The sequence below is a fragment of the Eublepharis macularius genome, chromosome 8, assembly GCF_028583425.1.
Source record: "Eublepharis macularius isolate TG4126 chromosome 8, MPM_Emac_v1.0, whole genome shotgun sequence".
NCBI classification, from domain to species: domain Eukaryota; kingdom Metazoa; phylum Chordata; class Lepidosauria; order Squamata; family Eublepharidae; genus Eublepharis; species Eublepharis macularius.
Genome location: NC_072797.1, coordinates 123279143 through 123306545, shown reverse-complemented (window position 1 = coordinate 123306545; position 27403 = coordinate 123279143). Strand labels below are relative to the sequence as shown.

Here is a 27403-nt window from a genome sequence, read left to right as displayed (position 1 = left end):
TTAAAATAATACATTTTATTTCAACTCACTTTGTAAGTACATTTTGGCAGGAACCAAGTTTTCACCACAGCAAAAGTATTTAAAAGCATAAGAATTATATAGGCATTTAAAATTAAGGCAAATCCCTACTTTTCCTTGCTTTAATATCTGAATTTAGAATTCTTTAAATGGGGAGAGGGGAGAGGCTGTGTCATTTAAACCCACAAAGGAAAAAAATACTTTAGAAATATGAAAAAACACAAACCCTCAAGGCGACAATACTGGAAGTAAATGTCAAAGGTGCCGTGGAGGTAATTCAGTTGCCACTGAACAATGGCATATTTCCACTGAAGTCAATAGGAGTGCAGCATATAAAAAGATTTGCAACTTCAGGCCCACAGCTAAAAAACACCGCAATAAGATCAGAGTCTTTTTCAATCAAAGAACTAGCTTACATCGACTCAATCAGCGCTATTCTTTTTTTTTTAAATGCTCCCAGGTGCATTGACTTCAAGCGAATTTGGACATTCAGAAAGACAACTGAAACATGGCAGCATCAGAAAGAGGAAAGCGGCACCAATCTCTGACCTAAGCAAGGCGGACATGATTGTACCAAAAGGAAGAGTTCGCGTTCATCTGTAAACTGAGGCAGCACCGATTTTCATCAGAACAAAAACAGGGCCCAACAGTGATCCTAAAAATAATCCCTCAGACATCAGTCCCAATTTAAACCAATACAATTTAATCCCAAGTAAATCTAGTTAGAATTGGTTCCACATCCTACAAATGTTAGGGGATCAGTGGAAACTATGAGTCAAATCATAATGCGTTAAACAAAAGCAAACTTCAGCACCTTCCACAGCAAAGTGCTGCACATTTATTGAAAGGTCAACGTGACACTCAAAACCACCCTCTTCTCCTATTTAATGTTATCACAATTTTGCGTTGAACTGGCCCATCAGTTTTTCCAGCTTGATCGCTAAGGCCATGTCACCTTTGATGGTCAGCTTTCCGGACATGAAAGCCATGGTTGGCTTTAGTTTGCCTGAAAGAAACAGGGGAAAAGGCTTTAAGAGAAGACACCATTAAAAAAACACACCTTGCAATACAATCCTATGCAGAGTCCCTCCAGTCTCAGACAACTGAAATCAATGGGCTTAGCCTGGAGTAACTGTACATAGGATTGCCTTGTTAAGGTATACTTAATAATCAAATATCTGCCATTTTTTTTCATTCAGTGAACACTTTACTAGGAAAATGGTAGCGTGGACTCGAGTTGAAAGCCCAATGAGAAGATGGAATGATGAGTTCTTCATGAAACAGCTCAGACAGACCAAAAGTAAGAAAACCTAAGAGCCCTAATTAGCTCGGAATTCCTCCCAAGCCTGCTAAACAAGTTGCCATGTTAGCTTTTGAAAAAGTCACTCATTTGCATTTCAGCAAGAAAAAGAGCAAAGCACTTAGTGTGAATTAGTCTGTCTGCACAATTTATCCTGAAGACGGGATTAATTCACTGTAGACCTCAGGACCCAGAGAACAATCCGAGGGCGTGTGATGCACCCGGAGTGGAGTGTCTCCAATGTATGGATGATTCTCATCTCTCCCATCTTACTCTAGGGAGGTAACAGAAACCTTGAATCGCTGTCCACAGTCAGCGGAGGGCTGGCTGCGGGCAAATACACTGAAGCACGCTGTGACTTGCGGATAAAACTAATCTGGAATCAGGTGTACAACCAGGTCTGGATGGGGCTGTGTTCCCATCCCTACCCCAGAAGGAGCAAGTTTGCAGTGGATCTTCCACAAGCAGATTGTAGGGATGACTAGGAAAGCTTCTTACTAGCTTTGGCCGGTTTGCCATCAACCAGCTGTTTCAGAGGCCACAGTTAATAACAGCTAGACCAGGGGCAGCCAAACTGTGGCTCGGGAGCCATATGTGGCTCTTCTAGACATATTGTGCAGCTCCCGGTGGTCTCTGACCATGGCCATACATTTTATTTTAGTTTATTTCCCTCCCTCCCTTTCCATGACTTTCCCTCCCTCCCTCCTTTCTTTCTTTCCTTCCATGTCTTTCCCTCCCTTTTCCTTTTTTCCTTCCTTCCTTCGTTCTTTCCAATAAAAATGTTTGGGTTGCCAGGTCTGACTCAGAAAATACCTGGGGACTTTGGGGGTGAAGCCTAGCAAGGAAGTGACATCACTTTGTGATGTCACTTCCAAGGCAAAGGTCAAGTGACAGCTCTTCCCAAGCTCCACCCCTTCCAATGATGTCATTTCCAGCATACTGCACCAAAACCCCACCCCTTTCTGTGGTGTCACTTTCAGGACACTCCCCCAAACCCACCTCTTCATCTTACGTCACTTCAATGCATCATGTCTTGTGGCTCTCAAACATCTGATGTTTATTCCATGTGGTTCTTACATTAAGCAAGTTTGGCCACCCCTGAGCTAGACTAAACTACGGGCAGCTGCCTTTCAAGGCAACCTGGAAGCTTTAATTACCCTAAATGTGGCTGCTTGGGTCTAAACAGGAAGCTGTGATGGGGCACACACAACAGCACTGTTAATTCAGCTGACTAGCTTGTTCTACATGTTCAGCCATGATGATTAGAACTGGAAGGTTACTCAGTTTGGGAAGTAGCTTTAAAGCAGTGCTTCTTTTTTGGAGACTGCCCCTGTAAAATGATTCTAAGGTGGTACGCATGCCAGTTGTGTGTTCACACACAGTGCTGCTCACTCATCCGGAGCACCGTGAAAGCAGTTGGGCTTTTGCCTTTTCTCCAAGGCATTCTTTCTTCCCTTTCGGTTTTGGGGATTTCCGTACTCAGTATGTCATTTGCATGGACTATTTCACAAACTCTGATTTTAGCCGTTGGGTCATAAGCCTGCTTCTGCCCGATTTCATATTTTGCTTTAGTGCGAACGATGATTTGCGAAAACATAGATCCAGAGGAGTTAGCCATGTTAGTCTGTAGTAGCAAAATAGTAAAGAGTCCAGTAGCACCTTTAAGAATAACCAACTTTACTGTAGCATAAGCTTTCGAGAACCACAGCAGCTGACGAAGAGTACTGTGGCTCTCGAAAGTTTATTCTCCAGTAAAGCTGGTTAGTCTTAAAGGTGCTACTGGACTCTTTACTATTTAGCGAAAACATAAATGCAAATGTAATTCTAGTCATAGTTATCCCCAGACCTGTGTTTTTTAGCTGCTTCCATGATGACTGCATGAGTTTTAATTTCTTAGCCACCCCTTCAGGCTGTATAACTGCATTCTCATTTAGAACAGCAACAGCAACATTGCCCTGATCGAGGCTCGTGTTATCTCTCCGCATCATTTTAGTCTACTCCTCACAACAGTCACCTTTCCATGGTAATATCTATGGTGCTAGAGATGACTTTTATTTTTTAACTTAAGAACACTTATCCCCTGCTTCTCACCCTAAATGCTCAAGGCAGCTTAAACATACAACGGAAAACGCCTTACGTAAAATCTGTCAGGGGCACATGGCACACAGAATCTCAGCCGGCCCGTACGTGTTTCTGCACAAAAATTTCACACCAATGCCTTCAGGAACAGAAAGGTCTTAATGGCCCTTCTCAAGGTGAGACTATGGATTCTCTGAAGGAGCTCATTCCACACCAGGGGAAGCGCTACAGAAAAGGCACCTGAGCAAGGAGAGGCCAAATATACCTCTCTCAAAAAAGGCACAGACAGCGAGTTTTGGTCTACAGAATGCAGCTGGCATTTGGGCCCCCCACAGAGAAAGACGAAGCTTGAGAGCCATGTTGGGCTTGGGATCCATCTGAAGAACTGCTTCTGTCCCCGTTTAAGACTGGCTGAGGCTGGCCTGCTCTGTAGACCCGTTTTTGCTGAGATATGGCCTTTTCTTATTTGGATCCTAGAATCTGGAATGCCCCCAAGAGCTCTGCTGAGCTATAAAAGTGGCTTTGTTCTGGATGACTTTTGGAATGAGGTAATTTTTTACAAAAATTGTGCTGCAAGGGATGGGTTTTATCGGGAATCTTTTAAGTATTTTTCAGCGGGCCAAGCTGTTTTAACGCGGCATTACTTCATTTACAAAGGATCCTTACGCAGAGTAACGCCATTCTAAGAGCTTTAAAATCAGGGAGTTTAGAAAATGGTAACTCTGCTTGGAAGGGCACTGTTATTTGGGTGTAATAATTATTAAAATACATGAAGAGCCATCCTAAGCAGAGATACATCCTTCTAATGGACTAAGACCGGCATTAATTCTGCTTAAGATGGCCCTGTTAATGTGGCTTTCACAATCTTGTTGCTTAAATCTAGTTTTTCAAACTGTTTTAGTGGCTTTAGTTTAATTCTTAATTCTTTATAATCTTATTATTGTTGTGTGTGCATGCAACTTCTCTGTGTCAGATGTCAAAGCTGTGACAGAAAAGCAAGATACACATTTTCTAATAAATGGATAAAATTTAAGCAAATCTCAACATTGCAGTGCCTGTACGGGAAACAACATAGCTGAATAAAACTTTACAGCGCTGAATTTCTCAAGGAAAGTGCTATACAATGAAAAAATACAAAGCAATACATAATCGTAATTCTTTCTTCCAAGTCGTAAGGGTCAGCAAGCCACTGTTAAGACCAGTAGCTTAGTAATAAGCTAGCCGAACAGATACATTCCGGCTAAACCAGAGTAGACTTTATCAATACCAACCTGAAAACATTTTCACAAAGTCCGTGCTAGACATGCTCATGATCACATCGACTTTCACAGGTGGCTCTCCGCTTCCTGCGCTGCCCCCCTTGTTTTTAAGATCAATGTACCATGTTCCTCCTTCTTCACCTAATGCAAGAGTCAAAACACCAAACGTTTTTTCTTCATTTACTGGTCTAACAGCAAAGAAATGTTAAAGTTAAACATGGCAGTTTCGCAAAGACAAAAAACTATTGACCAATGCTAACATGAGGAAATATTACTAGCAGGAGTCAATGTGAGGTGTAGATTTGCTTAATATGTGTAGTGTCCTGCTTCCATTAGACTCGGTGGTCTCTGGATCGGTTTCATCTGTCTCGTTTTGGGGCCTCTTCTTCTAATTCCGACTGTACTTCTCAGTCCCACTTTCCCCCTAGTTTCAGGTGGGTAGCCATCTTTGTCTGTAGTGGCAGAATAAAATTCAAGTCCAGTAGCAACTTAGGAGAGAGGAAAGGCAGCAGGGCACAGCCCGGTCCCGTCAGTTCTCGGAAACCAAGCAGAGTCGGTACTTGGATGGGAGACCATCAAGGAAGGCTCTGCAGAGGGAGGCAATGGCAAACCACCTCTGCTTCTCATTACCCTTGAAAGCCCCTTGCTTGGGGTCACCGTAAGTCAGTTGTGACTTGATGGCACTATACACACACAGCACCTTAGGAGACCAACAAAATTTTCCAAGGTATAAGCTTTAAAGAGTTAAAGCTCACTTTGTCAGATACAAGATGAAATAAGCTTTTCCTCAAGAAAGCTTATATGGTATAAAATTTTGCTGATCTCTTAAGGTACTACTGGACTCAAATTCTGTTCTACTTTTTCCCTGGGGTTTCCACTACCTCCCATATATAGCAAGCAAACCCAATAATTAAAATGCTTGGAAGCAGCCACAGTGGTCAACAGCATTTACTCACAGGTAATTGTGCAGAGAACTGCGGCCTCTAAAGACTCACCTAATAATACTTAGTATGCATTTCTCACTATTCCTAAATGTTAAGCCTCCTTTAGATAAAGAATGTATGCATCGGTTACAACAATCCTCTAAAACAGGGCAGTATTTCCTTATTACTGATATGGGGACTGATACTGAGATATGATGACATACTTAAGACAACCAATTAAGTTCACAGATAAGGGTAGAGATATAAAGGCCTGGGGGGGGGGGGGCGGAAAAATTCAGCAAAAAGCCCCCCAAGCCTGTTTCCAATTTTTCCAAGCCCCCTCCCCCCCCCAAGGAAATCTTGAGACATACTGGGGGGGGGGGGGCGGGGAACTTCCGTGAAATAGTTTCTTATTTGGAATGAGTGAAAAGTTTTCTAAGACAAGGCTGTACTGGACAAATTATTGTCTTTTATGTAAGACAATCGATGGCATTACAGAATATTTCCATCGTACAGTGTTGACATGCATATTAATTTCAAGTATATAGCTATTGTTTAAACACAACTAACTTTGTCTAAAATTAATATGCTGTAACATGATTGTACATGATTGAAGAATTCACTTATTTTTCACGTTATGAAAGTTTAACTCTCTCTGAAAATAAGCTCCTAGTCCTGGGGACTTTAAAATTTGTATTTCCTATTTTCAGCTTTTGATCAGCGAAATGAAATCCCTCATGTGCGCCCCAGTGAACATTCACAATAAAATATTACTATCTGTGGATGCTAAAACGACTCTCCAGAATTATTTGAAGTAGTTATAGGATAATACGCCGAATGAGAGTTATCAGATAAACGACGGCCAACGCTGAGACAACTTTGCCTTTCGTGGGGGGTGGGTACTACTAAAGTCAGAACCAGACAGAGATCACAAGCCCGACAGAATCATAATGAGACAGCCAAACAAAAAGTCTCTTACCAGATAATTCAAACTGATAAACACCTTGGACTGACTTTACAACTTCTTCGTTGACGGCTCCTTTTATAATTTTAAACGTTTCCACTACAGGCCCGGCCGAGCTCTCAGCTGCGAAGTGCACGTGATGCTTCCCTCTGTCAGGACCTTCTGATTTCGTTCTGTCAGGACCTTCATGCTTGGGGAAGTCCTGTTTCTTCCCTTCTCTGAATGTTGGAGAAGCTCCTGGAGTGCCAACATTGACCACAGAAGAGCTGACGATACTTGCTCAGATTTCCTAACAGCGTGCCCCAAATCTCCTTGCCCGCTGAGAAACTTGTTCCCCATTCCACCCCTTAACAACCAGGTGCCAGATATTATTCTAAAATTCAAGTATGATTTCAGTAACTCACACGGAACAAGAGGGAGGGCCAGAGGTCAGTAAAATTCTTTAAGAATGTGATATTATAAACCTGCTCCAGGTGTATTAAAGCTTTCTGTAAACTATGCAAAACTGAATTATTCAGGAGGGCTTTCAAATTATAGGGCTATGTCATAAGAACAGCTCAGAGAGATGCTTTGATAGGGACACTGATTATGCGCTACACAATTGGGTAGTGTCTGCTAGTGCAGATACGCACCACTAGGGAGTTTACACGTTGCTTAACATGCCGTGTAAATTAGTTACGTGTTGTTTCAGAAGATTTCATCTCTATGCTCACCTTTACGCTTGTTTTCAAATTTCCTGCTACCATACCCTATTGTATCTGTTCAATGAATATTCTAGCTGTTGGTTGTTGTGGATTTTCCGGGCTGTATAGCCGTGGTCTTGGCATTGTAGTTCCTGACGTTTCGCCAGCAGCTGTGGCTGGCATCTTCAGAGGTGTAGCACCAAAAGACAGAGATCTCTCAGTGTCACTGTGTGGAAAAGATGTTGGCAGGTCATTTATATCTACTCAGGAAGGTGGGGTTGGGCTGAGTCATCCTGTAAGAGTTTCCCAGGGTGTGGAATGCTAATGGAGGGAGGCTTCAGGATACTGAGTGACACTGAGAGATCTCTGTCTTTTGGTGCTACACCTCTGAAGATGCCAGCCACAGCTGCTGGCAAAACGTCAGGAACTACAACGCCAAGACCACGGCTATACAGCCTGGAAAACCCACAACAACCATCGTTCTCCGGCCATGAAAGCCTTCAACAATATATTCTAGCTGTTGTTCATTATAGTATTCACTCAGTGAATGTCCTAGCTGTTGATTATATTGTATCTCACTTCCACTGTGTAATCCGCCTTGCATCTCAGTAAGAAAGGCAGATTATGAATGAATGAATGAATGAATGAATGAATGAATGAATGAATGAATGAATGAATGAGCGAGTGAGCTTCTGGCTATGCCAGCTTCATCATTTATATCAATATACTGAGGAGGGAGAGTAGATGTTGGAGGATGGATCGAGACAGGAATATCTCCCCTTCCTCCATGATGTGTTTCCTGACTGTAGCCCTTTCAGTGCTTCCATACAAATCAAAAGAATAAATGGGCTCATTGCCTTGCATGAGACTGATCCGACCACAGCCTTGCCACTTTTGGTGAGGCTTTCCAGGGCATCACCAACGGCAGCACTCAGATGGTCAACTCAAATTACGCAACTATCAAATTTTAGCCGCAAATCTATACGGAAACATAAACAGCAGCATTTGGAAACCGGTACTTTTAGAACGACCTTCTGTAGTTTAGACTCTGCCCTCCCCATGTCCTCCCCTTTTTTCTACTTTAATGTCCCAACAAAGAGGCAGAAATATTTCAACAACGAAATCCAGCCCCAACTGTAACGATGCTTAAAAAAAAAGAAAGAGCAATCAGTGAGCCGCTGCCAGATGTTTGAAAGTGATTAAGTTCAAGAGAAGAGAGATTTACTGCATATTTCAATAGCCTCAGGGAATGTTCAGCTAACCGCATCATTTCTCACCGTGTGCTTCCATTTTCATCGCTAGTGTATCAGGATCCACATCCAGAAAGAAATCTGGTAGCAAAGGGTGACCTAAAAATACAGAACGAATAAGTGTTACAGAACGAATAAGTGTTACAGAACGAATAAGAGTTACAGAACGAATAAGTGTTACAGAACGAATAAGTGTTACAGAACGAATAAGCGTCTTACAGTAAAATCAGACTATGTGGTCAGATGGGATAGCAAGAAATTTAAGTAGCTCCACATGCTATTACTGCTGCAGAGAATACTGGTGTTACATGGCTATTTTCTTGTGACAGGTAACATGGGCTCCATGCACTTTGAACACCTGTGCACGTATCTAGAAAATGTGACTGGACCACATATACAACAGCCACACACTACCTAGCAGACAGTGGCCTAACACCATTATTTTCTGCGGTAACTTCAGAAAAGATATACATCAGTAGCAAAGGCATACATCAGTAGCAAAATGCACTATATAGATGGATTGCATCACTTGACGCAGATTCTGTCTTCTCCAAAGCATGCATAATGTACACAAACTAATAAAAAAAATCCCTCAGATATACAATGTTTTTATGGGGTACTAGAAAAAGAACTGTTCACCTTGGATACATATTTTCCCTTTGACACACAGGTCGAAGGGAAGCTGCATTTGGCAGTAGACTTCCTTGTCAGTTACATTTCGTTTCAGTGGAACTGACTTTTTTGAGTGTCTTGCACATTATTACATTCCAGTTTATGCTGTTTATAGTCCACCTTTCTCTCTGAGACTCAAGACGGATTACACAGTGTAAATCAATATGATCAATGGCCGAATCATTCAATAAACAATAGGCTATGGATTGCAGAAATCTGAATATAAGCATAATTCCAAATACGCAGCTGAAACAAAACAAATAATTTGGCATGACATATTAAACATGGAAATTATCCAGTATCAGCATATCTACATCAACTGATAGTGCCCAGTAGTATAGCTACAGTCCCTGACCCTTCACCAAAGCCACTTCTTACAGCACAGTCCTATTATCTGAGTGAAAAAACTCCCCTGAATAATTCAGTTTTGCAAAGTTTGCAGAAAGCAGGGCTTTTTTTCAGCTGGAATGTGGTGGAACAGAGTTCTGGAACCTCTTGGAAATGGTCACATGGCCAGTGGCCCCGCCCCCTGATCTCCAGAGAGAGGGGAGTTTAGACTGCCCTCCGTGCCACTGGAGCGGCACAGGGGGCATTCTAAACTCCCCTCTGTCTGGAAATCAGGGGCGGGGCCACCAGCCATGTGACCATTTTCTCCGAGGGCAGCCCACTGAGTTCCACCACCTCTTTTCCCAGAAAAAAAGCCCTGGCAGAAAGCCAAGAAAACGGGAGCTCTCCTGCCCTCTTCAGACAGGCCACTTCTCAGAGAATGCACATGTACAGGCAACAACCAATTCTGCCCAATTGCAGGATGGTACCTGCAGAAGGCTCTGTGCACTGAAATTGCGCAACTGAATATGGGATGCTGCCTTATACATTATCAAGGTCAGTGTTGCCCACTCTGATTGGCAGCAGTGTTAACTTTTTAAAAAGTCATTCTGAGAGCTTTTAAATGAATGTATTCAATAAATAATGAAAACATCTACATTTCAGCAAGAGAGAGCACGGCATTCATTGCAAATTCTTGCAAGCTCATCTTCAAACATTGCTCAGTGCAGTGGTAGGATAGCGGTGGGATTGGTCACTGATTTGTAGAAGTGTAATTCCTTCATACAGTCACACCTCCTTGTGCAAGACAAATGAATCTAAATTACCTGGCGCAACTGCATATGCATCGAAATTCTTAATTCCTTCTTCTCTCAGCAAATTTTCATCAATGACAAAGTTTCCAGTGAAACTTTTAGGCTTTGTTAAAATGCAATATGCAGCATCGGCAAGAATATCTGTTTTTCTGCACTGTTTCTCCACTCCAGCTCCTCCCAACATATCCATAGCAGAGGTGTATATAGCTAAATGAGACAACAGAAGGGAGGAGAGTAATTTGTTAGTGATGCCGTTTTAAATCCTACCTTCCTTACCCAGCAGATATGCAATAGACTTGTAAACTTGGCGTTCTCTTTTATTGCACGATGTGCATCCTACAGCCTCTTCATACATTATGCTTTACATGTCCACCTAAAAATGTTAATTGTAAAGGCATGAAACATTTGTTTGCAAGCATGCATACAGAGAGTGCATACTAAGGCAAACTGGGATTCACTCCATGTCGTATGTTGAAAAGATCCTTTAGGTTAAGAAATTTGCAAAGGCAAAGATGGTCAGGCTGTCTCCTTGGACCGACAACTGAGACGCATACCCTGAGTTCTCAGAATCTCAGACTACACGTCTAGTAATTCTTACAAGAGATGCTATTTTATGTGACGTGAGCAGCATTTCCAAACCCAGAGGAAGATCCAGCAAGCAATTTTTGAACAGATTTTTTGAGAATGGGAAAGGCACCTGAACTTCAGGGGGCTGAAGCTTCCAGGTGAAGCACGTCTCTGGGATGGTAAAAGGGAGGCAAAAGCAGGTATAGTTCTGCTTATTTCTTAGACAGCCGTAAGATGTTATCTTCCTGTGCACAGGAGATAGTGAATGTGAGGACTGGGAATGTAACGAGGAAAGGCCAGGAAGAGACAATCTGCACATTCAGTGACAAACCAGCCAGGAAGTTTAGGTGAAGCTTGGCATCAAAACACTCAGGCTGGCTCCTTTTATCTATGTTAATCTGTAAACAACAATCAAAATTGGTTGCAGATACTACACTATTGTAAAGTATTCTGCCGGCAATTGGATTCCACCGGTGCGTAGTTTCAATGCCACCACTCTAGAAATCGAAGAAAACAATCCTATGCACACCTACTTGCAAAGACTGTTCCATTCAGGGGTCATTTTGTAGAAAAAGAGCTCGAGGAACTCATTAGCATAACTCATTAGCATATGCCATGCCCCTTGACATCACCGGAAGTGTCACTGGCATAACTGATTTGCATATGCCACACCCCCTGACATTACCTATCCTGGCTGTTTTGGTCCCAATCCTGGCCATTCAGGGCCAAAATTGGGCCCAAAATGGCAAAAAGGGGCTGAAAATGGCCAAAAAGGGGCCCAAAATGGTCAGCATCCACCACCCATCAGAGGTCTGATCTGGGCCTTTGGGAGCAATCCTGGCTGCTTTGGGCCCAAAATGGCTCAAAGTGGCCATTTGGGCCCGGATCAGGACTGAAACGGCCAGGACCGGATCAGCGCAGGGCAAGGGAGGGTTCCCCTGCCTGGCACCGGCCCAATCTGGGCTGTTTCGGCCCCGATCCAGGCTGCAAAGGGCCCAAAATGGCTGAAAATCAGGTGGGTGGGGCCACCTGACATGTGACCTCTTTGGAGAACTACCAGAACTCCATTCCTGCACGTTCCCCCTCAAAATGAGCCCTGGTTCCATTTAATTCAGTGGGATTTGCTTTTAAGTAAGCATGCAGAAGATTCTACTGCTTAATACCCCAAACCACATTTTGCAAGAGGTCAGTTTCAATGCTTACAGTCAAGCAGATGATGTCTGAAGACTGAAGAAAAGGTTGGAATAAGCCATTCACGCTGCTAGTCCTAACAGACCAGGAAAACCACTGGATGTGTTTTGTTTTTACAATGTATACATCACAAACAAAAGAAATCCCATTCCATTATGAACGTCTTAAAAGAGAAATGGAGTTGATGTATGTTAAAGCCAAGCATGATACCTTTTCTTTAAAGAACACACACCTGTTTGAGGCCACAAAGCATTAACTGCGACTTCTCCTCTAAATTCTTCTGACATGCCAAGCACACACATGGACATTCCATATTTAGAAATAGTGTAGGCTAGAACGAGAAGAGAAGACAGAGGGAGCCAATTAAAATCCATCATCATTGTCATTCATAATTTTAAATCTTGCTTGTTTTTCACTATGTACAAAGTGCCAGGCAAAGCCTTTAAGAGAAAGAAGATCAGGGTGGGAAAAATGAGGGGCTACTCTGTATGTGCGTGTGCGCATGTGCGCACACATGCACAAGAGAGATATTAGCATTTCATTAATTGACTGGTACCACTAGATATTGATTATTTCATTGCATGACTGTCACACAACAACAGCACTTATATACCGCTCTTCTAGACAGATCAGTGCCTCACCCAGAGCAGTGAACAAGTTAGTATTATTATTATCCTCACAATATAGCTGGGGAGCTGGGGCCCAGAGGAGTGGCTTACCCAAGGCCAGCTACTGAGCTCATGGCAGTCGTGGGATTCACTCTGCAGGTGGCCTTGAGCAAGCCACTCCTCTCAGCTCCAGCTTCCCAGCTGTATTGTGGGGTACTAACAACTCTGACTTTGTTCACCGCTCTGTATGCCACTAATCTGTACAGAAGAGCAGTATATAAGCACACTGTTATTATTACTATTGTATGTTGTTGGTTTCAAGGGTTTACTGCCACAAGTACAATTCCATACAAATATAAACCCTAGTCCTTTTTTCTAGATGGTGTCTTATGATACTTGTGGAATGCTTCCTGTCACTCTTAATGACTAAGAAGGTCAGAAATAGGGAGAACTGACAGGGGTCAGGTAGTTAGCTGCTAAGAACAGAGAATAGCCGTGGCATTTCAGATGATTTAATTTCTGTCTATCAAGGTGCTCGGGGTGATGTACCCAGCCCTTCCCTCTCTATTTTATTGTCACAAGATCCCTCTGAGTTACATTAGGCCGAGAGAGGGACTGGCCCAAGGTCACTCAGCGAGTTTCACAGCTAAGCAGGGATTTGTACAAGGCCTTCCCAATTCTAGTCCCACATGGACCACTCCCACACCGCTCCACAGCTAAGCAGGGATTTGTACAAGGCCTTCCCAATTCTAGTCCCGCATGGACCACTCCCACACCACTCCACAGCTAAGCACGGATTTGTACAAGGACTTCCCAATTCTAGTCCCACATGGACCACTCCCACACCACACCACAGCTAAGCAGAGATTTATACAAGGCCTTCCCAATTCTAGTCCCACATGGACCACTCCCACACCGCTCCACAGCTAAGCACGGATTTGTACAAGGACTTCCCAATTCTAGTCCCACATGGACCACTCCCACACCACACCACAGCTAAGCAGAGATTTATACAAGGCCTTCCCAATTCTAGTCCCACATGGACCACTCCCACACCACACCACAGCTAAGCAGAGATTTATACAAGGCCTTCCCAATTCTAGTCCCACATGGACCACTCCCACACCACACCACAGCTAAGCAGAGATTTATACAAGGCCTTCCCAATTCTAGTCCCACATGGACCACTCCCACACCGCTCCACAGCTAAGCACAGATTTGTACAAGGCCTTCCCAATTCTAGTCCCACATGGACCACTCCCACACCGCTCCACAGCTAAGCACGGATTTGTACAAGGCCTTCCCAATTCTAGTCCCACATGGACCACTCCCACACCGCTCCACAGCTAAGCACGGATTTGTACAAGGCCTTCCCAATTCTAGTCCCACATGGACCACTCCCACACCGCTCCACAGCTAAGCACGGATTTGTACAAGGCCTTCCCAATTCTAGTCCCACATGGACCACTCCCACACCGCTCCACAGCTAAGCACGGATTTGTACAAGGCCTTCCCAATTCTAGTCCCACATGGACCACTCCCACACCGCTCCACAGCTAAGCACGGATTTGAACAAGGCCTTCCCAATTCTAGTCCCACATGGACCACTCCCACACCGCTCCACAGCTAAGCACGGATTTGTACAAGGCCTTCCCAATTCTAGTCCCACATGGACCACCCCACTATACTAACTTGCATACTATAACCAGGCTAATTTCCCCAGCAGCAGAAAATCAGTGCCAAAAAAAAGGGGGGGGGGTGGGATGGGGGGGACAAAATAAGGTTTTATTGTCTTAGAACCCTCCTAGGGCACAGGAGAAGAAAAAGAAGCACGTGCTGTCAAGTTGCAACTGTATCATGGTGACCCCATCCATGGTGGTTTGCCTTTGCCATTGCATTTAAAATGAAATGGGGAGAGCAACAGAGATGCCCAGAGGTGGTTTGCCATTGCCATTCTCCATGTAGTAACTCCGTTCTTCCTTGGCAGTTTCCCATCCAAGTGCCAATCATGGCTGACCCGGCTTAGTTCCCAAGGCTTGGGTCAAACTGGGCTAACTGGGCAGGAGGACAGGGAACAGAGGACAGGCAAATTCCCATTCATCCTACTGTGTATTTGAAATGACACAAGAGAGCGACAATGTGCAACAATTTTGAGGAAAAAGAGAGAGAGATGCACCAGGCTGTGAAAATGGGAGGGGGGGGGGAAAGGGGAGGGGGAGGAGAACAAACCTTTACATCCGCCTTGAGTTTGGAGAAATCTCTCTATGCGAATGCTTCCAAAAGTGTACTTACCACAGTGATTTCTGAACCAGACAGGATTCAAGTTTATTGGTGGGCTGATATTAAGAATATGACCGATCTTACTCTTCCTCAAGTAGGGAAGGCATATTTTAGATCTGGGGGTATGAAAAACAAACAAGCAGATATACTTAGTCTCACTGCTGCTCACTCATCAGCTCTGCTCAGATTGCTTTCCTTGCGTTCCTCCTTCCGTACCCACACCGGGCCTTACACCGCTGGTGTGATTTTAGGACTCTTCGCGTGTTCTCCTTCTTTAAGGAAGCTCAGAGAGTCTTATGCAAAACTCTCCGAGAGCTCCCATCCACCCACCATTCAAATTAATGCAGACAGTTCTGTGGCACGGAGGGCTCCCAGGTCATTTTGCAGGTCCTACTTGAACGCACACATTTCAGGACAAGTTCCTAGAGAGATGCTACAGCTCTGTAAAGCAGGCTGATGTTTCATATACAAATGGCTCTCGTGGGAGTGAGTTTACATCCGACAGGCCCGATACAGAATAGCTGCTATGGCTCAATAACTGGGAGAACAATCTCATCAAAGAAAGTTCGAAAGAATAATATATTATACATTTAAAGGAATAATATATTATACATTCAAGTCATACTCATCTTAATTTGCACATTCAGAATCTATGGAAAACTAATTTTTATACATAGCAAGTGACATACACCATAAATATTCCCAATCAGCCATTAATAGGGAAATGGTGCCAAACGTCACTGATTATCACTGGACATGGCATGGGGTCCTCTCCTGGCTCCTCTACTGCTGTTCCATAATTTCCCTAATGTAATTCTATTGTTGTTCCATAATTTTCCTAACAAAGTAAATATTAACATAGCAAATGTCACTAAGACTGTATTCAGCAAGAGCGCATCTTCCTTTTACATAGTTTAATATAAACTGCAATACTCCACTATAAGAATATCCTACCGTCTTTAAAAAAAACACACACCAGACTCGGTATGTTATTATACATAAATGTTAGAGCAAAAACCAGCCAAATCTAGGTGCTTTTAAAACAGTTCAGACAGTGAGATTTATACATGTCCCACAGTGAACAAGGTTCGAGTCCAATAGCACCAACTAGATTTTCAGCTTTCAAGAGTCAAACCTCCTTTAGTCAGACTCTAACCCCGCTGTTCTACTGCACACCAACATGGCTACCCACCTGAAACAATCTCCACCGTAATCAGTGGAATTTTGTAAGTCTTAAGTTTGGGTGGACCGCAGCTTATGTTTGTAATTTTAGAAATAAGCCATTACTTTTAAACCGCATGCACACGCTCGTTTCTGAACTGTATGTTGTGACAAGCTATCTGTCAGAAATTAAATTAATGGCTGATAGTGACTTGAGTGGAAGTTTGAGTGAGGGTCTGAACCAGGTCTATAAAGCTAAATCTAGTTACAGTGATAAAACCTCATGGATTGAATCATAAAGATTTAAAAATGACGCTAATTGCTAAGTGCCTTACAAATGTCTAACCACTCTTTAGGTAGCTTATTAAGCATATGCAAATACAAAATTACTTGGACTGACATAAAACACAGAGGACCAGTTTCTCTGTACCTAATTTGTTTTCCACCTCCCTTGCTATTTCTAAGCTACGACATCGATAACATCTGAGAGCTGTAGCATTTGGCACAATGGTATTCCAGAAATTAATGACTAAAGAAAGCTTTTTAACAACACAGAAGCAGTTTTAACTGGCCCTACTCGCCTGGCAAACATTTACTTATCAACAGTATACACCAGAATTTCTTTTGCTTTTCCTTCAACAACAGTTTCTTGTTTTTCCAGTTTTGTACCATTATCCCTTAGACGCTAAAGAGCTGCCTGATAACCTCTATCATGGCAATTCTAAACAGAATTATCCTTCTAAACTCTCTGATTTCAAGGGGCTTGGAAGAGTATAATAACTCTGCTTAGGACTGGGCAGCATATTTCTTTTAAAATATACAGTCCTGGTATCTCTCAGTATTAGTATCTCTCTGATACTAAACAACAAACTGATTACTGCAAAGGAGGGTTAGTTTCTGTTTTAGTAACAAAAGATTCTCTCTTATCATCTTCAATAACGGCACAACCCTTACCATGTACATAATAAATCTGCCTATCTCGTTTGATACCTCTGACGCTGCTGTGAAGCGGTCACAAACATTTTAAAAAATGGTATAAATGGAATGAAGTATCACTGGAACAACATTTCTTAAACCATTTCCTTAATAGCTACATTAGATGAATAGACTGGACTCATCTCACAAACATAATACCATCATTCTTCTCAGATAATGGCCAGTCTGTTTCTTCTTATAGGATGAAGTTTCCATTAGTACTGTATCAGTTTTTGAAAAAAGCCCCATTATATAGCATATCAATTGCTCAAACAAAATCAAGACTCGTTATTTCAAAATTTCGTTCTAAAAAGTCCCTTCTAAAGCTTTTTCTAACATATTTGTATAGAAATTTATCTTCTTAAATTCAAATATGGTAAATGTTTATTTACAAATCTAACAAAAATAATCCATTTTTCTTATGGGCTAGGTATACATTTTTTTTCTTTCTCTTGAGATGGACAGAAAGTCCACCTCCTGTATGTTTCTCCTATACCAAAAACATTTGTCTCAGGAAATAATAGCCAACCTGTGCATAAATCACCACTTGAAGTGATCACACACGCATGTGCATGCGTGCACACACACACACAGAGTATTTCATAGTGTACACTTGTATACATGTGCATATATGCATGCACAAACACATAACAGGTTGCCCCAGTTCTCCACACACCAGTCTTAACAATGACGCTTCAGTATCATTAAATGTATTATACAATACCATCAATTCAATCATCAAGTAATTTGAGTTACTGAAAACAACACCATTCAAAACCAACAGCTCTTTACAGTTCAGAAGCCAGATTAAGGGGGAAGCGTTCATCTGCCTCCCTAAAAGGCACCGCCATTTTAATCTCATCTGTCCTTTTGTTTGTTCCATTTAGAAAGCGTTCCTAAGCACGTCTCCTCAGAATCTTATACAGGTCTATTCAGTGGGGTCTACTCCCAGGAAAGTGTTTAGGAGCACACAGCTAGGGTCCCGATCTAAGTTCTGGCTAAATTTCTATACACAAACAAGGCTCACAAATTATCTCAGACAGACCTTGCCCAGTGAAGCAAAAAAACATTTAATCCAAAACAAACAGCTTGGCTATCCCCTCTCGAAGGCCGCCCGAACGGATGGCATAAAAGGAGAGAAGAGTTCGTGTGGGAAGAGACCACTCTGTTCGGCAGCTTAAAGGGTTCCATTTGATACACAGGACCACAGTGCTGTGGGAAGAAACCAGGGAGGACTGCTGGCACGTGTGAACTGCCCTAAACACAGGGAAGACAGCTTAAAGGAAAAGTTACCAGGGCCGCACAGGCTCCTGCAACACCATAAGGTGCAGAGGACAAGCCTTCAAGCGCACAAGAAGATGGCTGCCACTGATGACTTGAACATTCCTGAAAATGACTGTGAAGGCCTGATGAAAATGACTGTGAAGGTCTTGATGAATCGCCTCGTCCAGTTGAGACAGACGGTAGCTGAGGATTCTCCAGTCAGAGCTGCGAGAGACCAGCTGTTCAGCCCCACCCTCCCGTAAGCCTGAGGCATGTAAGAACTTCAGCCTGGGGAATGATCTGAGATGAGAGAGAGGTTTATTATTGTTTTCTGCACTGTCATTTCATTGAGTCCCACCCTGACAGAGGAAAGTCAGGACAGAAGCGTTTTAAAATAAACCAACAACTGGAAAGGGGCGACAGGAATGCAAGTGCCTTCCTAGCAAAAAACGTATACTCCTCTTTTAAGGATTCCTACATCACACTACAAGAACTGTGGGCCTGGACATTTCTTGAAAAGGAAGTATTATTTAGGGTGACACTTTAAACTCCAGAAAAAAGAATTTCCTGCGGATTGCAAGGAAATGTACTGCCAGGGCTTGGCTATGTTTTAAAAAAGCATGGTTAGGAGGAAACAGAAATTAGCATTAAGTCCAGAAATGCCTTGGAATTTCTGAACTGACAAGCAAAAGAGCAGCCAAGTAATCCTCCGGGAGTAATTTCTCTTGCCAGCACTTTCAATCTGCAATGACGACACTAACAATGGCTTACCAGTGGCTGTTTACTATGGAAAGTCGAACAAGCAAAATTAATGCCAGAGTATTTACCTGTGTTTCAGACACCGCTGATATTCTACCCACCTAAATCGAGCAGACGGAAAAAAATTAAATCAATCCATATTTATCCAAAAGCACTTACGTAAGATAGGTTCCTCTTGTGTTGGCGCTCATCATGAGGTCTACCTTTTTCGTAGGTGTTTCCAGAGTACCAGTCAAGGAGATTGCACTTGCGTTGTTCACAAGAACATCTATCCCTGATTTTAAAACAATCCAGGTTTTTGTTTTTTTTTAAAAAAATCAGCATTTCAAGATCACATGCTAGGAAATATGAATGGTTTTGTTGGTTAGTTATGGTCTACTAACAACCAAGCCCGTTGTGTAAACTGCCTCCGGAGAGACGCATCGCCACAGTGGGTCTTCCTGGGCCTCCGGAGGGCTGGGCCACCGCACTGGGCCTTCCCACCGCTGCACCGGGCTTTCCTGGGCCCCCGGAGGGCCCCCCCCCGAGAAGGGCGCTATGGCAATGGGAAGGCAAGCCATGTTGCCGAAAACTCACTTTTTATCCCCATGGAAGGGCTTGCAAGGACTCCTGCGTGGGCATAAAAAGTGAGTTGTCGCCAATACGGCTTGCCTTTTATACAGTAAGATTATTGATTATGAATACACACAGTACAATTTGCAGAACTGAGGTTAGGTCCTACCTCCATATGTCTGAACAGCCTTATTCACGGCTTCAACGATTTGCTCTTCTTCTCTCACATTGACGATACACGGCAAAGCCTTTCCTCCAGCTGCTTCAACTGGAAAAGAGAATATTTACTTATTCATTTACTTCGTGTATACCCTGACATTTCCCCCATGAGGAACCGGAGTGGTTTACGTAGTTTTCCTCTCCTTTATTTTATCCTCACAACAACCCTGTGAGGTAGGTTAGGCCGTAAATGGCCCAAGATCCCCCAGAAATCCTCCATGGCAGAGCAGGGATTTGAACATGGGTCTCCCAAGATCCCAATATGACACTCTAACCATGACGCCACACTGGCTCACACACAGGTAGGTCACAGCCACAAGTTATTACAGAACTATTCTATCCAAACCCACGATGAATTCATTCCATTACGAAAGAGGAAACTTTCCAAAACAGACTGAAGGCTACATCCAACACAGATCATGACCCAAAAGAGATTTCAGACGATAAAGCCCTTAGGGCGTCAATTTAACTTTTTTTTTTGCTTCCAGTACTCTGTAAAATTCCCCTGTAAAATACATTAATACCATAAGAATGAATTCAAGAGAGTTCCTTCTCAGTGACGCTGTAATATCCACGATTAAAATGCCAACAGTCTTCTCCGCTCCGACACGGCATTCCCTGGGGCCTGCAGAACTAGCTGCATAAGTCTCACAATTCAGGTCATAAAATAACAGATCAGAGATTCAGGGTTGCCAGCAGGGCTGGAGAAAAATGTCCTGTGCCTTTAATAAAGGCTTAATGTGTGGAAGTGGGCGGTTGAAGCGTTTCACTGATTGGAAGTAAATAACATCCCATTAAGCCTCTATTAGAGGATCAGGGTGTTTTTTCCCTACAAAGATTCCCCTTTACTCTACATTAATATACATATAACCTGCTCCTCCTTTAGCCAAAAAGCAACAAACGGAAGCATGAAGGAATAGCTGTCCAGATCCAAACATGGTTTTTTAATAGCATTAGTCTACTTATAAACAAGACTTCATCTCAGGGCTGGATCTAGGGTTGCAGGCACCCAGGGCAACCTTGCCCGACCCCTCGTGTGCGCTCCCGGCGCTGCATGATGACGTCATTTCGGTGATGTCATCACACAGGGAGGAGCGGTGGAGGCAGCTTGTGGGAATGGGAAGACACTTGCGCCATTCGCCTCCCCACAGCACAGGGGGCAGCCGGCAAAGGCAGCGTGGCCACCTGTGCCATTTGCCCCTGTCCTGCGGGGAGGCGAATGGTGCAGGAGGCTTCCCAGCCACACACGCTGCCTTTTGCCTGCCCTGCAGGACAGGGGGCACATGGCAAGCCGGCTGCCCCCTGTCCTGCGGGGCAGGCAAAAGGCAGCGCAGGGGGCTGCAAGGCTTCCCGCACTGCTGCCCGCATACTCCTGGCAGCTGCGAGGCTGCCTGCGCACTCCCGGGGGGCTGTAAGGCTGCCCGTGCGCTCCCGGCAGCTGCTCCTGGCACCCCCTCCCTGGCGGCGCTGGGGGCAGACTACCCCCCCCCGCCCCCCGATTTGGCCCTGCTTTATCTATACAGCCATGCCTGCATCCAGCATCAATTGAGAGCGCTTTCTCTTTACTTTCCAATTGCCAGTGCTAATAAATATCAGGGAAGGGCGGGAAGCTGCAAAACAACCTCCCGCTCCACTCCCGGATCACGCTCGTGTCTCTGACTTCCAACTTCCTCTGATGGGGAGGACATTTTGGCAGCTTTAAAATATGTGTGTCTATTTAAATAACACAGCCTAACTTGAGCCTGCAAATTAATGCCAGGTGTCATGCTTACAAGTATGAAATCCAGGGGATTTGAAGTTCACGTAGTGCCTTGCCGAAACCACTTACTCAGACGTGCCTACCTAACAAGATTGTTATGAAAATAAAAATGAAATATTCTTATACGGGCCATTTGGAGCTCTTAGAGGAAGGGCAGAATGCATATTATCAGGGGTCATTTAGTAGAAAAAGAGCTGGAGGAACTCATTAGCATAACTCATTAGGATATGCCACGCCCCTTGAAATCACTGGAAGTGTCATTAGCATAGCTGATTTGCATATGCCACATCCCCTGACATCACCTATCCTGGCTGTTTTGGACCCAATCCTGGCAATTCAGGGCTGAAATTGGGCCCAAAATGGCAAAAAGGGGCTGAAAATGGCCAAAAAGGGACCCAAAATGGTCAGGATCGGGCTGCTGCTGAGCGGGAGAGTGATCCACCACCCATCAGAGTCCCGATCTGGGCCATTTTGGCCCCAATCCAGGCTGAAACAGGCCCCAAATGGCTGAGAGTCAGGTGGGCAGGGCCACCTATCATGTGACCTCTTTGGGGAACTGCCAGAACTGCGTTCCAGGGCGTTCCCCCTCGAAATGAGCCCTGCATATTACGTTTATACTCACTGGGCCACTGTACAAAAATTTAAAACCAGCATAGTGTAATGGTTAAAATGGAGGACAGGAGAATGTTGTGAGCCATTTTGGGGCCCAATGAGAGAAAGGTGAGGTACAAATAAAGTAAATAAATAAACAGACACTTGCAGAAAGGGTTCTTAAGGGATTTGTTTATTTATTTAACTTCATTTATACCCTACTTTTGTCTCCAAAGGAGACTCAAATTGGCGCATAACTTTCTCCCCTCCTCCATTTTATCCTTACAACAATCCTGTGAGGTAGGTTAGGTTGAGTGTGTGTGACTGACCCTAGGTCAGCCAGCAAGCTTCCACGGGAGAGTGGGGATTCCAACCCAGATCTCCCAGATCTTAGTCCAATACTCTAACCACTACACCACGCTGGCTCTCAGTCTCACTGGCTTTCCAGTCTAAAACTATGCCTTGTTCAGAAAGCTTAAAGCTGTCAACGGCATGTTACTGAAATTGTATTCTTTTCCAATTCAGTAGGGCACAATGGAGTACAGAGCCCTTACCGCATCCTGATTCAAGTAGAAGGGTGGGAACAGACAGTTTGATAGATGTGAACCAGTGGAAAGAGATTCCAAGTAAACTGGAACCAGGAAATCTACAGACAGTTCTCTCTGATTCACAGTTACCCATATGATCTGGAAGTCAAGAGCAGGTAGCTGAACCACCCAAGAGCCCCGCCATCCTTACTTTCTTCCGCAGCGGTGTAGATGGTTCCCGGGAGCGTGCGATGAGGCACTCCGGTCTTGGCAGCTATCACAATGTTCGCCCCATCCTTTGCCGCCTTCAAGGCAATTGCTTTCCCGATGCCACGGCTTGCCCCAGTGATAAAAAGAGTGCATCCTCTCAACTTCCTATGCAGCAAAAAAAAAACCAAGGGGGGATAATTTCTTTAACCACCAGAAAATTTACCTGAGCAGTTTTCAATCTAAAAACTGGCTGAAGTCTGAATTTCAGTGCCCAACATTTTATTGAATGTTACAGCTAGAAACCCCCCAACTGGAGTGCTTGACAAAGTTTGTATGATTTACCTAATTTGTTCCATTTTGCATACGTTGATCTAAATTGCACACATCTTGGTGTCACACAGTTGGTTTGGATTGCTCCATTGAAAGATATTGCAGGAACACCGTATGAAAATCTTTGACCCTGTCTGCTCCTGTTTTCATGCTTTCCCATTCTCAAAGCAGTGTGTCACATACAGGAATAATGATATACGTTAAGGTCACATGGTAACGGTGCAAGCTTAGGGTCAGTGATCCTAAGGGTGCACTCTCACTTAAAGACACAAAAAGTATCTTGCTGGACCTAAGCAGACCGAGGTCTGCATAGCTGAGTATTCTTTGCAAGAAGAATGCTTAACTATTGCAAATTCTTTGCAAAGCGGAGTCCACCTTGTCTACTTCCAGTTTATAGTGGATGATATATGACTGCTGTAATGTTCCCATTATTTATCCAGTACTTATGAACATTTCCTCCAACTCAAAACCACCTAAATACTATGCAGTTAAAACCTCCTTATATTAACTGTTGTTGCATCAACACAAAGCAGCAACTGGATTGCATTAAAGTGCTTTCACCCCGTTGGAGTGACTATGTTCCTAAAACCTTGGATACGCCTGGTTTCATCTCCCGCTGATTCATTTTATTGGCTACATTCACAAGCCCTCTGCAGACGACTAGTCCACACCACGATTCACCACATGGGGAGGCAAAACAAGCATGAACGCATTGCCCACCCACCTCTGCACAATCACCAAATCATCTTCCCAGTTTATGCACAGAGGAGGTACCCATATGCATAACTCCTCTCACGATCTGCAACATTCAGAAGCGTGCTGCTGAACGCATGGTGTGGGAGGTGTCCATGCGGGAACTTCCTACATGTATTCCACACATGCAGACGACTTCATGATCACATGGAGGTGGAGGCGGGCAGAGTGCTTATGCCCGTTCACCCTCCCTGCAGGGTGGAAACAACATGTGGAGGGGCAATCTGAACAGGGCTAGAGAAACTCTCAAAACTGGGGAACTATCATGCTCCAGTGCACCCGAAATCTGGGGAAGGGGGAGCATGGGTGCAACCTTAAAAGGAGTAGTGGTGAAGCGGCATAGCAGAGGGAAGTGAAAAGTCCCCTAGAGTAACTGAAGAGCAATCAGGAGGAACAACAGCCAACACTAGCTTCCTTTGGAATAAAGGCGTCCTTTAATGTAGAGGTCTCCCGAGGGGATAGAAGCGAATAAAAGGCCCCAGCAGAAGAAAGGAGGGACAGTTAACAGTAACCATCTTGATTTTTGTGATCTGGAGGGAAGAGACCCTCTCTGGAACCAAGGAGACTGTTCCTGGCTACAGACTGACTTACAGTGGTTAAGTGGTTCAGCTACAAATCAGCACTCTACTGGTTCGAATCCCTCTACTGCCATGAGCTCAGTAGGTGGCCTTGCATAAAGCACTCCTCTCAGCCCCAGTTCCCCAAATGCATTGTGGGGATAATAATACCACTAACTTGTTCACCGCTCTGGGTGGGCCACTAATCTATCTAGAATGGTATATAAGCGCAGTTACTATTATTATTATTACTCAAAACAGGTGCCCTAGCTGCCTCAGGGCGTGCAGTAATAACTGTGTGTTGGGCCTTCTGGGCAGATTAGTGCCCACTCAGAGCAGTGAACAAAGTCAGCGTTATTATTATCCCCACAATACAGCTAAGGCTGAGAGGAGTGACTTACCCAAGGCCACCTGCAGAGCTCACAGCAGTTGTGGGAGTCGAACCAGCAGAGTGCTGATTCGCAACCCAACCACTTAACCACTAACCACAAAGGGAGCAGCTCGAAGATGTGGGTGCACTCCTGCGCTGTTGGTTGAAGGAGCTGATGTGTAGTGACTGGACTCTGGCTGGATTGTGGCTATTCATTAAGCTTGCAAGTTTGACTCTGTGAGTGAATTACACAATTAAAGCAGTTTCAGGTAGGCAGCCATGTTGATCTGCAATAGAACAGCAGGATACGAGTCCAGTGGCACCTTAGAGACCAACAAGATCTTCAGGGTATAAGCTTTTGAGAGTCAAAGCTCCCTTCTTCAGAAACAAGGTATCAGCAAGAAGAGAGCTTTGACTCTCAAAAAGCTTATACCCTAAAGATCTTTTTTGTCTCTAAAGTGCCAATGGACTCAAGTCCTACAATCAAAACAGAATCTGGGCAACTCCCTGCTGTTGAATTGTTTGTAGTGAAGCTGGTGGAAGACAGGACACCCTAGCGAGAAAGTGACGCTGGGGTGTGAGAGGGGGACCCTACAACACAAACCAATCAACCTCTCATTGCACAATCATGTACTATGCAGCACTCCAGAAGTCCAATGGCAGGAACGAGATGCTCTCTCCTCTCAGATATTCTCATCCAATCTCCCTTTTGGATTCTGGCATTTTCTGGTCGACATACGCAAGCTGCAACATGGTTGTGTCCAGTAAACAGCAACACAATTCAATTTTTTGTGTACTTGTGTTTACTTCTGATTGTTCTCTCCCCACCACACCTTTTAGGTATGCCTAACTTCTGAAGAAATGACTGTTTCAATAAAGCCTCGTCTGCTCCACACGCAGGAACCCACGTATCATAAACCACAGTTCACTGCAAGCTTCAACAGCACGCTACCCTGCAAGTGCTTGTACCCTGGTTGGGCAAAAAGCTGGCAGCGAGAACCCAACTGGTGACTCTTTTTCTTAGGCAGGACCAATCAGGAATAAGCTTGTCACACTTTGGGTACCTACCAAAGGACATTGTCCTTTGCTTTGCGTGTTTGAGCAGAACAAACTTGGGCTGAGGGCGACAGAGAATGGCTGGCCAGGGGTGTGTGTGGGTTGGGTTGCTAGGTCCAGGTTGGGAAATCCCTGGAGACTTTGAGGGGGGAGCCTGGATAAGACTGGGTTTGGGGAGGGGGGGACCTAAGTGGGATATAATGCCATAGGGCCCACCCTCCAAAGCAGCCATTTTCTCCAGGGGAACTGAGGTCTGCGGCCTGGAGATCAGTTGCAATTCCGGGAGATCTCCAGCCACGACCTGGAGGCTACAGCTGCCAGCCTTCAGGTCGTGGCTGGAGAGATCTCCCGGAATTACAACTGATCTCCAGGCCGCAGACCTCAGTTCCCCTGGAGAAAATGGCTACTCTGAAGGGTGAAACCTAGGGCATTATACCCCACTGAAGCCCCACCCCTCCCAACCCGGACCTGGCAACCCTGCCGCGCCCATACACGCGTTCTCTGCGCCCCGAAGGAGCGGAGTCCATGCCGTCCCGTCGCTCTCCCGCAGGCCTGCGTGGGGCGAGATCGGGGCCCCTGCCCCTCCGGCGGCCTAAGGGCGGGGGCAGCCCAGCCGACGGCGCCGCTTACCCTGTGTTGGGCAACATGGCCACGTCTGAGGCGCGGGGCCAGCTCCGGGCGGGACGCTCCCCGAGGCCGCTCCGATTCCGGCGCCTGCTCGCGACCCCGCACTGGGGCAAAAGGCGCAACAATCGCCGCGCCTCGGCCCGCCTCCTCTAAGCCACGCCCCTTTCGGGCCGCGGGAACCAATGGGAAGCTCGCCCGGGCCTCAGCGCCTCGAAGCCATCCGGCCTGGAACGCGGAGTCCTCTTTGGTCCCCGCCCCGCGAAGCGCGCCTCGGCTCCGCCCCTCGCTCCGCGTCCATAGCAACCACCCGAGCACTGTTGGGAAATCGGCCTCTCCTGGGCACGTGACCAGGTGGAGCGCCCTCCTCGGCCCCTCCGGAGATGGGCGGAGCCTGTGCCGGGGTGGGGAGCGCGAGGCCAGCGAGGCTTTAAAAGGAGGGGAGCGGGTGGCGCGCTGGGCCTCGGAGACGGCTGAGAGGCTCCTATGGAGTTGCGGCGGGTTTTATGGCTACGCCCTAGTTTTTCTTAGAAACAGCTTGCTATCCAGATAACAATCCATAATTTAAAAAAAAAAAAATCTGGATTTTTATTTGGGTTGCAAAGTGATTTTAATTTTTTTTAAATAGATTTTTTTTTTGCAATCCAGAAAAAAAACTAGATTTTTTTTTTTAAAAAACATCTGGATTGCAAAATTATTTTCTTTAAAAAAATGAATCCAGGTTTTTAATCAGCTTCCAATCCAGATAAAGATCTGGATTGCAA

At 44.8% G+C, this 27403-nt stretch overlaps 1 protein-coding gene across 1 annotated transcript; it reads right to left on the bottom strand.

Annotated features, from left to right (window-relative positions):
- Positions 1-26769, bottom strand: HSDL2 (hydroxysteroid dehydrogenase like 2). The gene is made up of 11 exons (XM_054986905.1): positions 26646-26769; positions 22951-23114; positions 19813-19911; positions 19251-19365; positions 14946-15049; positions 12278-12376; positions 10300-10494; positions 8504-8575; positions 6559-6780; positions 4669-4797; positions 1-1024 (listed from the first exon to the last, which is right to left on the bottom strand). Exons 1-11 carry the CDS (start codon positions 26660-26662, stop codon positions 912-914), a joined length of 1329 nt encoding a protein of 442 aa, XP_054842880.1. The 5' UTR covers positions 26663-26769; the 3' UTR covers positions 1-911.
- Positions 26770-27403: the final 634 nt, after the last annotated feature.

Bases quoted from the DNA above. Each gene is read 5' to 3' on its own strand.
- HSDL2 (XM_054986905.1), bottom strand. The intron at 8,576-10,299 runs GTAATTTAGATT...CTGTATTTTTAG, and splicing joins TGCATATGCAGTTGCGCCAG to GTCACCCTTTGCTACCAGAT. The intron at 1,025-4,668 runs GTTGGTATTGAT...TGTTTCTTTCAG, and splicing joins CTTTGTGAAAATGTTTTCAG to GCAAACTAAAGCCAACCATG.